Source organism: Salmo salar, chromosome ssa10, assembly GCF_905237065.1.
Source record: "Salmo salar chromosome ssa10, Ssal_v3.1, whole genome shotgun sequence".
In the NCBI taxonomy this organism is placed as follows: domain Eukaryota; kingdom Metazoa; phylum Chordata; class Actinopteri; order Salmoniformes; family Salmonidae; genus Salmo; species Salmo salar.
This window is the reverse complement of record NC_059451.1, coordinates 123,308,593-123,322,157: the sequence shown is the minus strand read 5'-3', so window position 1 is coordinate 123,322,157 and position 13,565 is coordinate 123,308,593. Positions and strand designations below refer to the sequence as shown.

Below are 13,565 nucleotides of genomic sequence, written 5' to 3'. Positions count from 1 at the left end.
CGGACATAGCCAGTGCATAGAGGAGTTCTGTATCTATAATTCTTAAAATAATTATGTTTTTTGTGAACGTTTATCGTGAGTAATTTAGTAAATTCACCTGAAGTTTGCTAGTTCTGAACGTCACATGCTAATGTAAAAAGCTGGTTTTTGATATAAATATGAACTTGATTGAACAAAACATGCATGTATTGTATAACATAATGTCCTAGGGTTGTCATCTGATGAAGATCATCAAAGGTTAGTGCTGCATTTAGCTGTGGTTTGGGTTTATTTGACATTATATGCTAGCTTGAAAAATGGGTGTCTGATTATTTCTTGCTGGGTACTCTGCTGACATAATCTAATGTTTTGCTTTCGTTGTAAAGCCTTTTTGAAATCGGACAGTGTGGTTAGATTAACGAGAGTCTTGTCTTTAAAATGGTGTAAAATAGTCATATGTTTGAGAAATTGAAGAAATAGCATTTCTAAGGTATTTGAATAACGCGCCACGGGATTACACTGGCTGTTGCGTAGGTGGGACGATTTCGTCCCGCCTAGCCCAGAGAGGTTAAGGAGATGTTTATCTTTCAAAGGGTGTAAGATAGTTGTATGTTTGAGAAATTTGAATTATGACTTTTAATTGTTTTCAAATTTGGCACCCTTGATATTTCACCTGCTGTTGATAGGGTGTACCAGGGGTGGGACCATAGAGGTTAAATCAAATGTTCAACTTGCTATAAACTTTCTCTCTGGCTAAAAATATCATCTAAATGTCAATAAGTAAACAAATATTTAGGTGAATATTAGCTACATCTTGAAATGACAGATACATTCATTGATATAGAATTGGCTAAACATAAAACAGATTTATGTTATTTCTATCAGTGAGAGGATTTCTGGAAATGACAGATAGGTAGCCAGTTTGTTACATTCAATCACATCCGTTTAGAAAACATCTCATGGTAAGTTGTCAGTGACTGAATGCATATTGTGTACCCTAATTGTTTTTCTAATAATATATTACCCACTGAGCACACACTGGTTCATTCAACATAGTTTCCACTATAATGTTGATATCATGGACGGTCATTCCTTGCATCGAAGGCCCTCTCTATGAATTTGAGAGTGGTTACATTTCTCCAGCCCCATCCTTCAGGTTTTTGCCAAAACAGTGGCAGGTTGGCCACTTTGTTGTTGTTTGAATTGCAGATTGCCCCTTTTAAAAGTAACAGTTATGTAATGAATGTGTTCTTTATTAAATACTATGTGTACTTTTTACCTAGTCACACATTGATGCGCTTGACAATATGAAATAAAACAAGAAAGATAATGACTTCATGCTTCTTCATCAGTTTAATACGTTTGCATAATGTCTATGATAGTGTAGAGAGAAAGGACATACAGTTCATGAAAGTAGCCTATATGATAATTAGACAGCCCCTATTGGTTTCCCCTTTAGATAAAAGTATTTAATATTCCATGCAGTTAATGTAAATAAGAACATTTCAAAAGACTTAATTCTTCAAGGCCTAATCTACGTGGTTCTTCTTGTCACACTCAGAGTCATGGCAGCCGCACTTATCAATGTAAATGTAGTTCTGCATGATCTTCTTCCCGTCAGGGCAGAGCATCTCCACCTTCCTCTCACTGGTAGACATCTCCTGACAGCAGGAGCAGGAGTGCATCAAGGTGTTTTTCTCTGCAGAGTACCTAGCAAACAGGACACAACAAACATCACTGTTAGAAACAGTACCAAATTTATTCTGCCATAGGTCAACTCCCATTGTGTCACGTCCTGACCAGTAAAGGGGTTATTTGTTATTATAGTTTGGTCAGGACGTGGCAGGCGGTATTTGTTATATATGGTTCGGGGTGTGTTGTTTATGTGGAGGGGTGTTTGATTTATGTATTCCGGGGTTTTGGTCTATATTAGATGTTTGTATATTTCCATGACTGTTCTAGGGTGTTTAGATCTATGTTTAGGTAATTGGAATTGGGCCTTCAATTGAAGGCAGCTGTTTATCGTTGCCTCTGATTGAAGGTCCTATAATTAGGAGTATGTTTATTATGGGATTTTTGGGAGGTTGTTCTTTGCACTGCTCTGTTTAGCCTGCAAGACTGTTAGTTCGTTCGTTTATTGTTTTGATTATTTAAGTGTTCAAAATAAAAAGTGAAAATGAGCACTCAACCCGCTACGCCTTGGTCCACTTACTACGACGTCCGTGACACATTGATTTCTCACCCTTCAATCCAATTCCCCAAGTACAAATTTCTGCAAGACCAAAATGCCTGTTGCGTTTGATTCTGTGTGCTTTTTGGCGTGTGTGTGTGTGTTCTTATTTAGAGTTTGTACTCACATAGAAGACGTTCCACAGGATCCCCCGCAGGCTGAGATTTCCACCGGCACAGTAGACGTGCAGTTATTCACCTCGAGGTAGGTAGTGGTGTTCTTCACATCACAGTGACTGCGTAAAGTGCCTGTTTAGGTAGACAGAGTTAAGGAGAACATTTTAAAGTGGTGACTTTCCCCCTTACTATGTAAAGTGCACAGACTTTGAGCAACTTGAAAAAGTATATCACATCATAACTGTATTCAGTTTCATCTACAGAAACTCAACATTGATTTATTAAGTCATGAGAGGTTAGGTTCATAAGAGGTTAGGTTCATAAGAGGTTATGTTCATAAGAGGTTATGTTCATAAGAGGTTATGTTCATAAGAGGTTATATTTGACTAGTAGATCTGATGTATAAACAAAAAATACAACTTCACACAAATCATGAATATTTATAAATGAATCAGTATATTGTTTTAACTTACAGGTTGTGCAACATCCATTTGCATCAGTTTTCTCAGTTCCCTGTCAAAAAGAATAGCGTTCAGCTCAATTTGGATATGACTAGTTACAGTCTATTGAGCTAGAGAACACAGTATAGATGTTATAATGGAAAACTATGATCATCTATGAATATACTACTCGGGTGTAAATTCAATATAACTTAAAAGTTACTATCAAATGAAGCAACCAGTGTATTTAGGTATAGTTACTTTACTTCAAACAAACACATTCAACCAGTTTCCTCATCTACTTACAGGGACGCAGTCCTCTGGACGGAACACTGGGCATTCCAATTTGGATTTCACAACGATGAGCTGTTTGTTTGTTTTTGAGCAGTCATACTTCACACAGCGGTCACTAGGGGGCGACCAAAACTTCCCAAGCTGTCAAATAGCAAAACATAAATGTTGATAAATGAATACTGTATGTTATAAAAACTTCAATAAATAAGCATGGATAAATCATTTATAAACTTTTCAGGAATAAGTACTTCATTATTTGAAAATGTAAACAAGCAGTACAATTCTTAAGTATTTACACCTTTAACATTTATGATCATTTATTATGCATTTATGAACATTTGTAAGCATTTAAATGTTCTCATTAGTGATGTAATTCGTCCCTTTGAGATATAACAAAGATATCTGATATTAAAAAGAATCTAATTTGGGTGCATTATCTCATCAACGTCACCTGAATGATGTGAGATGTGGCATCTGGGAGAACTACAACACAGTCCTTCTGGACACACGTTCCACAACATTTCTCAGGTACGACTTCATACTCATAACCCTGGGGGAGAATCAACAAGGTGACATCATTAGTGGATTTCCTTCATATATACCTGGAATATTATACTGTATAGCCTACCATGTAAAATGTTTCACTTATGTTAAACCGAGATTGCCATTATCCCGAGTACAGTACCGTTTGGCAGGTGGTGGAACAGTTGATTTGGACACAGTCTACAACATACAGCTTGGAAACTGGATCCTTATTAGGGCCACACTTGCACTCCTCACAGGTGCCGCTGGGAACATTTTCACCAAGCTGGAGAATGCAAGCAAGAGTTAGTATCATGTACTGAAGCAAAAATTAAGCTTGGGGCCACAGTGGCTCTCAGGATTACTTAAAGGGGCAATCTGTGATTGACACATCAATATTTAGGTTTATTTTATACACAATTTACAAATGATTTATTGTAATACTGCTCTGTTCTGCCTGCAAAAATATATTTGTGCAGAGTGATATCAAAAAAAGTGTTACTTCTCACCATGTATTCAGTATTATTGTAGACACAAACAGGTTTGGGTACTGAGAGAACACACAATAAAAGGGTCAGACAATGGTTGAGACATTACAGTTGTTGAACAGTTAAGTTAGTCACAATTCCTGCACCATGTTACCATCACGACACCTGCACCATGAAATATTAAGTCACTGTTTTATCACTATACACATAGTTTTGAAATTATGGTGCGTGATGGTCCAATGACATGGTCCAATGACATGGTCCAATGACATGGTCCAATATCATGGTTCAATAACATGGTCCAATATCATGGTCCAATAACATGGTCCAATATCATGGTCCAATGACATGGTCCAATGACATGGTCAGTATAAAGGCTTCATAAACTCTAACGAAATGTGTTACAAATCATCTATAACCATATGTCATGCTCTATAAAGGGTTCATAAATGTGGCATAACTGTATGACATAACCCACTGTGTCAAATTAGTCAAACCTGTGCTTTCTAAACGGTGGCATCAACACTGCTTAATAAAGGCCTTATGAATAATTCAACTGACAACGTATTACCCTGTCATGCATCTAGATAGAGTATTGCAAAACCAGGATATTGTGTCCGATTCCCAGGACCACCCATACGTAAAAATGTATTCATGCTTTGGATAAAATCATTTGCTAAATTGTATATATTATATTACTCTAAAACATTTCTAGGATTGCCCAAACTATTTCCCTCTTCGCATAGTCAGTATTGAACCTGACCTCAAATTCCCCCAAAATGCTATGCTGCAGTTTAAATTTTTTGCTTACTTCAGTTTTTTTTTCTCAAAAATGCAGTTGTATTCTTGGTTTTGTTTTTCCAGGTATCGGATTTCCCCCCCAAAAATTCTGGTTTACCCCAGTTTTTTTTTCTCACCGTTTTAATAGAAACATGACTAAATGTGATTTTCTGTGTTCACAATAATGTTAAAACCACATCAGGGGATGACTTTTGAGGTCTGGGAAAAATCTAAGAAACTTCAATTTTTTAGCTTAGTTGCCCTTTAATTCAGTGAGCATGCCCTGCACTGTTGATTGGTTAGAGGGTTTTCTGTAGTGCAGTAAGGCACATGTGATGTGATTCAGCCGCAATGAAACGGGTGGAGTAAAAAGCCAGCAATACTCAGAATTATTCAGAGTCCCATGAAATGACTCCATATTTTACATTCTACATACACTACTGACCCTACTGAGTATTCTCTACAATATTTTTACTGCTGCACCCAGATTAGTTCTTGCTTTAAGCCAATATATATTCCTTTGGGGGTATTTTCTTACACCTTAGACATTTTTTTTAAACCGAAATGTTATACAAATGTCACTTAATTATAAACAAATATGAATCATTGTTCATGTTTAAACAATAGTGTATCATATATCATGAATGGTTATTGACCCTTTTCAACTATTAAGTAGGGGACTTTTAATTTGAAATGTATCAATATTGCTTGACCCGGAGGTACTTATTTTTAGTGTTGCTGATGAGACGTACTACGCTGATTATGTAATGATTTCGCAAATCAAATTCTTAACTTGTGCTGCTACTGGAGATCGAAAAACAAGTTAGTTAACCTATATTTATTGTAATTTACATGAGTTTATAGTAGTTAAGTGTTGAGTTAGATTTCATATTGTCGCTATCTCAATTGTTATTTCAAATAATTTGCACATCTTTACAACACTGTACTGTATATAGGCACAATATGACATTTGAAATGTCTTTATTCTTTTGGAACTTCTATGAGTGTAATGTTTACTGTTCATTTTTATAGTTAATTTCACTTTTGTTTATTATCTACTTCACTTGCTTTGGCAATGTTAACATATGTTTCCCATGCCAATAAAGCCCTTAAATTTAATTGAATTGATGTGACAAAGGCATTTCCTAACACACCTGCTAAATTTCTTTGTTGTTACTTTTAAGGTTGGAATCAACATGCAGTACCTCCAGCAGAAAGAGAGGTAAGAAACCATTGGTCCACCAGCTCAGGGACAAGCTACACTATTCACAGTCCGGTGATTATGTCACAGAGTTATGCGACATTTATGAACCCTTTATAAAGCATGTTATAGATGCTTTGCAACACATTTATGCAGTGCTTATGAAAGCTTTATGAAGTAGCTAACATTCCACTCCTTGTACTCCTTGTCATATGCCAAACATTTAGCACACACAGACTTGTTAAGGTTCCTATATCTGGTCTAAACTCAAATCCTGTCTCTACTCACCGCATTTATTTATCTGACAGCAGTCCACCGTCTCGTTGACCAACACCTCACCGTACTTCTTACAGGTAACAATTTCTTGGGGCGGACATTTCACTGGTTCACACTGGACACTCAGTGTGTCAGCATTACACGTGCACTTCTGGCAGTTACTGTTCCAAGTCTCACCAAACTGTGTTGGGACAAAACAAACACTGTTAGCAGAGACTTGAAACTTATTAAGACGAGGACTGGCAACCCCTCAGAACCGGGTTCCTCTTTTGGTTTATTCCTAGGTTCCTTCCTTCTAGGGAGCTTTTCTTAGCCACTGTCTTTATGCCTCTGCATTGCCTGCTCTTTTAGGTTTTAGGCTGGCTATCTGTAAAGCACTTTGTGACCACTGCTGATGAAAAAGGGCTTTATCAAATACATTTGATTGATTGATAATAACAATAGGGCTCCAGCCTCTTCGGGGCTTGGACCACTAACAAGCCCCAATGAAACTAGTAAACTGCTTAAAATATTTGGGTTTCTATACAGAACCTTTTTGTGGGCTATAATGTGAAGTGAGCTGTTAAACTATTTCTTCTGACAGATTCATTGTGGTATACATCCACATTATTACCTGTTTGGGTTTTCCATCAGGTCCAGTACATCCTTGAATGGAAAATAAGATCTTAAGTCATACGTGGTGTTACTTTGAGACACAATTAAACAATGTATTCCTCAAACTGACACATCCTTACCACAGTCACGAACACAGGTGTCAGAGAATGTGTTGAACAAGACGGTACCCTCAGGGCAGAAACAGCCCTCCATGAATGAGTCACATACAAAGTCACGGGTCATTTGTGCTCCCTGACATGAATGCACATATTTTTCATTGTATCTATGACAAGAGAAAACAATTCATTACAGTTTAGAAACTTTGGAATATAATGGAAACCTTTAAGAATGCATGTCCACTAGGTAGTGGTGTAAAATAATGAGATGGGAATGAGATGAGAATGAGATGGGAATGAGATGGGAATGATATGAGAATGAGATGAGATGGAAATGAGATGCGAATGAGAATGAGATGAGATGGGAATGAGAATGTAATGGGAAGGAGATGGGAATGAGAATGAGATGGGAATGAGATGAGAATGAGATGTGATTGGAATGAGATGAGATGGGAATGAGATGGGAATGAGAATGAGATGTGATGGGAATGAGATGAGATGGCAATGAGATGAGAATGAGATGAGATGGGAATGAGATGAGATGGGAATTAAATGGGAATGAGATGAGATGGGAATGAGATGAGATGGGAATGAGAATGTAATGAGAATGAGATGAGATGGAAATGAGATGAGAATGAAATGAGATGGGAATGAGATGGAATTGAGTTGAGAATAAGATGAGATAGGAATGAGATGAGAATGAGATGGGAATGAGATGGGAATTAGATGGGAATGAGAAGAGAATGAGATGGAAATGAGATGAGAATGAAATGAGATGGGAATGAGATGGAAATGAGTTGAGAATGAGATGAGATAGGAATGAGATGAGAATGAGATGAGATGAGATGGGAATGAGAATGAGATGAGATGGGAATGTTATGATAATGAGATGAGATGGGAATGTGATGAGATGAGATGGGAATGAGATGAGAATGAGATGAGATGGGAATGAGATGAGAATGAGATGAGATGGGTATGAAATGAGAATGAGATGGGAATGAGACAAGAATGAAATGAGATGGGAATTTTGATGAGAATGAGATGAGATGAGAGGATGAGATGGGAATGAGATGAGAACGAGATGGGAATGAGATGAGAACGAGATGGGAATGAGATGAGATGGGATTCACATGAGAATAAGATGGGAATGAGATGAGATGGGAATGAGATGAGATATGAATGAGATGGGAATGAGAATGAGATCAGATGCGAATGAGAATGAGATGGGAATAAGATGGGAATGAGAATGGAATGAGATGAGAATGAGAATGAGATGAGATGGGAATGAGATGGATACCTTGAATTGCATGTTGGCTGGATAGTAGAGCCACATGCCTTATACACTTTGGTCTTAGGGCATGTCAGTTCTGTAATATGGTCAAGATGGAATGAAAGACAAAACAGTAAGAACTCAATTTGTAAATGCAGGTTGACAAAATACAATTAATATTGATAAATTGTAAAGTCATTAGAATTATTTAAAATCCTATTAACATCTTGCCTGCATTCCAAATGGGATCCTATTCCCTACATAAATCACTATTTTTCACCAGAGCCTGGTCAAAAGCAGTGCACAATGTAGGGAATAGGATCCCATTTGGAATACAACCCTTATTTGATAAGAAAGTCCTTCCATACCACATTTTCCATTAGTTGAGTTCCTCCAGTCGATACAGACTTCAGCTGCTGCACACCTCACGGCGTAGGCTTCCAGGCTGGAGCAGCCGATTGAGATATTTGGCATGAGGCAAACATCAAACTTACAGGCCTCGAAGAAGGGTTGTGGTGGGATAACATCATGGCATTGCTTAAAGACCCTTTCAAAATAAAGAACCCATTTATGTTATTATATAGGCCGAACCCAAAAGGAGCATATAACATGTCACGACAGATCTCTTACAAATATTGATTACTGTATGCCTTACACGTTAAATTATTTGTGAAGCATCTATGAAGTTCTTATGAATATGACATATTTTATATGGCATAAAAAGTCTGTAAGATAAGTTTGGTACTAAGTTATGGAACAACAACCCATGCCTTTAACGGAAAGTTTACAGACTTTCATGTATACAGTGTCATAGCAACCTCAATCAGATTCCCTTTGTAATATAGCTGTCTCTTTGTGTTATTACAAGGTTGCACGTCTTACGGGCTAAGAATGATGTCACAGATTGATGTCTTTCTTGACGGGCAGGGTGGAGGCATAGGCGTAGGGGTAGGTGGGGTAGGGGATTTCAGATCACAGTAGGGTTTTTTATCATCATCAATCTTCCATTTATGAGCCATCCCAGGACATGATGGATCAATCTGTCCATTCGGTAGTCTGCAATCGTTTTTCCTGTTATTGTCACAGGTACCTTTATAAAGGTAAAATAAATATGGGAATGAGAATAAACACAAGTTCTTTGATGTCAGAAACAGCTGCTTATATCATTAAGCCTACCTACACTATATTTTAATTGGTTATGCTATCATTGTAACTGTACAGTGAACTGTTTAATGCCATGACAATACAATAACATTCAACAAAATAACATCAAATCATTGCAACAAATGTTCAGTTTACTCACAGAGTACTACAAGCTGTTCTTCTGATTCATACTTAAAGTGTTTATTGTCTACATAATGGGTGCATTCCAAATGGAACCCTATTCCCCCTGGTTAAAAGGAGTGCACTACATTGGCACCCTATTCCCCCTGGTTAAAAGGAGTGCACTACAATGGAACCCTATTCCCCCTGGTTAAAAGGTGGTTAAAAGGAGTGCACTACATTGGGACCCTATTCTCCCTGGTAAAAAGGTGGTTAAAAGGAGTGCACTACATTGGGAACAGTGTGCCATTTGGGATGTAGACAATGCCTACATACTTACCACACTGCCCCTCTGTGTTGTTGTGGAATAGGGAGTTTGGCAGGGTTACACTGAACATAAGGGACTTAAATATCACTGTTGCTTTAATGGCAGGGATCTTCAACAGTAACTCTACGCCAGTGCTGGTGATCATGAGGTCTTCATTAGAATAGGTCGGGAAGATCTGATTTCCATTGATGTAAACCTTGTGAATGATAAGTAAAAACATTACATAACGAATGAGAATAGAGAACAGAATAACATTACAATACTGTAGATCAGATTTCAACGGTTTCCAGAACTAAATGAAGTCACAAGAAGAGTTGGTAGTCTGTCAATTTTTTGTCAATAAAATTAAATTCTTTGAAATGTCATGGGACTGTTTCAGATACCTTGATGATGGTTTTTGAGTTAACGTGATGGCATCATCAAAGTGGTTAACCAATATGTAATGTTGTTAAATAACTATTTGTAACTACTGAAGTGTAGTACTGCAAATTACATTTGTCATAGTCGACAAGATCAGATATTCCTATTAATCAATACCCCCACGTTACAAAAAGTAAATAATACATGTCAAAATATGAGGCTAGATTATTTTAAGTCTTAAAGTGGTATGAGAATCTCTCTCAAATAATGTCTGTATCAAAGAATGTCTGTATCAAAGAATGCCTGTATCAAAGAATGCCTGTATCAAAGAATGTCTATCTAAAAGAATGTATGTATCAAAGAATGTCTGTATCAAAGGATGTCTGTATCAAAGAATGTCTGTATCAAAGAATGTCTGTCTCAAAGAATGTCTGTATCAAAGAATGGCTGTATCAAAGAATGCCTGTATCAAAGAATGTCTGTATCAAAGAATGTCTATCTCAAAGAATGTTTGTATCAAAGAATGTCTGTATCAAAGAATGTCTGTATCAAAGAATGTCTATCTCAAAGAATGTCTGTATCAAAGAATGTCTGTATCAAAGAATGTCTGTATCAAAGAATGTCTATCTCAAAGAATGTCTGTATCAAAGAATGTCTGTATCAAAGAATGTCTATCTCAAAGAATGTCTGTATCAAAGTATGTCTGTATCAAGGAATGTCTGTATCAAAGTGCACTTTTATAAATGTGTATAAATGTGTACAATAGCACAGTTATAATTACCATATTTGTTGTCACGTTTAATCTCTTCGGAGTAAGAACGATTTTATAGGACTTGTAATAGACAATCAGAGACTGAGGGCAGGTCGCATGTCCAGACGGATCGCAGTTATAGTTGTCGATGTTGACACTGAAGTTCTGTCGAGGAACTATTTCTTTCATCAAAACGTAGGTGCAGTTTTCCTGGAAACTGTAATACTGGCCATCAAATGTGACGTAGTGAGGGTCTCCCCATCCATAGCATATACCTGAGAGATGGAACAGAAAAAGGTATCAAATAGATAGATCACTCATCAATACAAGAGTTTAATGTGCTACTCCAGTCTCCTTTTCACCTCATTTAACACCTGATTTACTGAACACCACAGGTGGTCTAGGTATCCTCATGAAATGGCACAAGCTGATAACATCACAATGTCACCATCAGATCAGACCAAGGGTGCAACGTTCACTGGGGATGGGGAGACGGTGGGTTTACAGGGAGCATGTCGCCCCCACATTCTGAAATTGCATTTTTGTTCCACTCCCAGTTTTATCATTGGAATGTGATACAAAACAAGGCAACACTGTGCTTTAGGACCATGCGGAAGCCTCTGAGTAGTCGAGTAGGCTGTTTGGTGTGTTTATCCAACTGGATGAAAATAATAATAATAATAATACTTATGTCCCCCCCACTTCTAAAACCAAAGTTGCGCCACTGGATCAGACCAACTCCTTGAAGTTTGCAGTTGTGTCCAAAAAAAAAACACAATTTTTTTCAAAACATATTGTATTTCTTTACTGTATTTACACTTGGAATATCACTTTCCAACAGGAAATGTTCAAAAATCACTGGAGGACGTCTTTAAAACAAGTAAACTTGGAGTAATAAGTATTTGTAGAAGGAGAGAAGATAATTAAAAACATTAAGTTTTGAACTTACATTCACATTCGTAGTGATAGCAGCAACCTGATTCGTCATAGACTTTAGCTGGTGGATATCCATTTTCACACACAGGCTTTTCTGCAGACTCACAGACCACATACTTTGTGGTAATTTCACCGCTGTGGCAAGTTTGAGTAGTGCAGTTGCCTGTCTTCCAAGTCTCTCCATCCTAAAGTTGAAAATGTATGTTTTAGTCCTGAAAGTAAACACACTACGTACTACACAACACTATGAACTACACAACACTATGAACACCACAACATTATAACTACACAACACTATAAACTACACAACACTACGAACTACACAACACTATGAACTACACAACACTATGAACTACACAACACTATAAACTACACAACACTATAAACTACACAACACTATAAACTACACAACACTATAAACTACACAACACTATGAACTACAAAACACTATGAACTACACAACACTATAACTGCACAACACTATGAACTACACAACACTATGAACTACACAACACTATGAACTACACAACACTATGAACTACAAAACACTATGAACTACACAACACTATGTACTACACAACACTATGAACTACACAACACTATGAACTACACAACACTATGAACTACACACCACTATAAACTACACAACACTATGAGCTAAGAAACACACTATAAACTACACAACACTATGAACTACACAACACTATGAACTAAGAAACACAAATATTCTGTTTATTTTATTTCATTACCTTTCTTGGTGGAATGGCATATTCACAGCCCATGTAAGGTGTAGTCGGGGACAATGTAGATGGTGTAGAATGTGTAGCTTCTGTTGTTGCTGAGACAGTGCTGACTGTAGTTGAGACAGTGCTGACTGTAGCTGGGGTCGTAGAGGGACATGGTCTGGCTTGTTTCTCAACAATACAACTTGAGTTACAGTAGGAGGTGAAACACCAGCCTGCCCCGTCAGTCTCATTATATATCAAGGAACCTAAACAAAAACATATTATTAGTAATAAATAGATATTAAATGAAGTGTATGAATGCATTATGTAGTCAGAATTGATCATTTGAATGAAGGAAACTATCACTATCACTTACCGGCAGGGAAATGTAGATTTTTGTATGTGCAAAAACATAATGTGGTAGGGGTTGTGGAGGTGGTAGGGGTATTGGTAGTGGTAGGGGTTGTCGTTGGGGTAATGATAGGGGTTGTCGTTGGGGTAGTGGTAGGGGTTGTTGTGGGGGTAGTGGAAGGGGTTGTTGTGGGGGTAGTGGAAGGGGTTGTTGTGGGTGTAGTGGAAGGGGTTGTTGTGGGGGTAGTGGTAGGGGTTGTTGTCGGTGTAATGGTTGTTGTGGGGGGTAGTGGAAGGGGTTGTTGAGGGGGTAGTGGAAGGGGTTGTTGTGGGGGTAGTGGAAGGGGTTGTTGAGGGGGTAGTGGAAGGGTTGTTGGGGGGTAGTGGAAGGGGTTGTTGTGGGGGTAGTGGAAGGGGTTGTTGTGGGGGTAGTGGAAGGGGTTGTTGAGGGGTAGTGGAAGGGGTTGTTGTGGGGGGTAGTGGTAGGGGTTGTTGTGGGGGTAGTGGAAGGGGTTGTGGTTGGGTTTGATGTAGTCGTTTCTTCT

The 13,565-nt window shown here is 37.9% G+C and overlaps 1 protein-coding gene across 1 annotated transcript; it reads right to left on the bottom strand.

Annotated features, from left to right (window-relative positions):
- Nucleotides 1-1,313: 1,313 nt before the first annotated feature.
- On the bottom strand, nucleotides 1,314-13,314 carry LOC106595068 (intestinal mucin-like protein). The gene is made up of 18 exons (XM_045688661.1): nucleotides 13,046-13,314; nucleotides 12,694-12,935; nucleotides 11,958-12,129; nucleotides 11,039-11,283; nucleotides 9,910-10,093; nucleotides 9,189-9,396; nucleotides 8,675-8,853; nucleotides 8,334-8,403; nucleotides 7,061-7,203; nucleotides 6,940-6,971; nucleotides 6,339-6,507; nucleotides 4,091-4,131; nucleotides 3,745-3,867; nucleotides 3,511-3,609; nucleotides 3,072-3,200; nucleotides 2,799-2,838; nucleotides 2,337-2,457; nucleotides 1,314-1,689 (listed from the first exon to the last, which is right to left on the bottom strand). Exons 2-18 carry the CDS (start codon nucleotides 12,724-12,726, stop codon nucleotides 1,509-1,511), a joined length of 2,169 nt encoding a protein of 722 aa, XP_045544617.1. The 5' UTR covers nucleotides 12,727-12,935; nucleotides 13,046-13,314; the 3' UTR covers nucleotides 1,314-1,508.
- Between the last annotated feature and the right edge of the window lie 251 nt (nucleotides 13,315-13,565).

Excerpts from the sequence above, each read along its gene's own strand:
- LOC106595068 (XM_045688661.1), bottom strand. The coding sequence starts at position 12,726 with ATGGGCTGTGAATATGCCATTCCACCAAGAAAG. Across the intron at positions 11,284-11,957 it reads CTATCACTACGAATGTGAAT|GTATATGCTATGGATGGGGA; the intron begins GTAAGTTCAAAA and ends TCCATCTCTCAG. Across the intron at positions 10,094-11,038 it reads TAAACGTGACAACAAATATG|GTTTACATCAATGGAAATCA; the intron begins GTAATTATAACT and ends ATCATTCACAAG.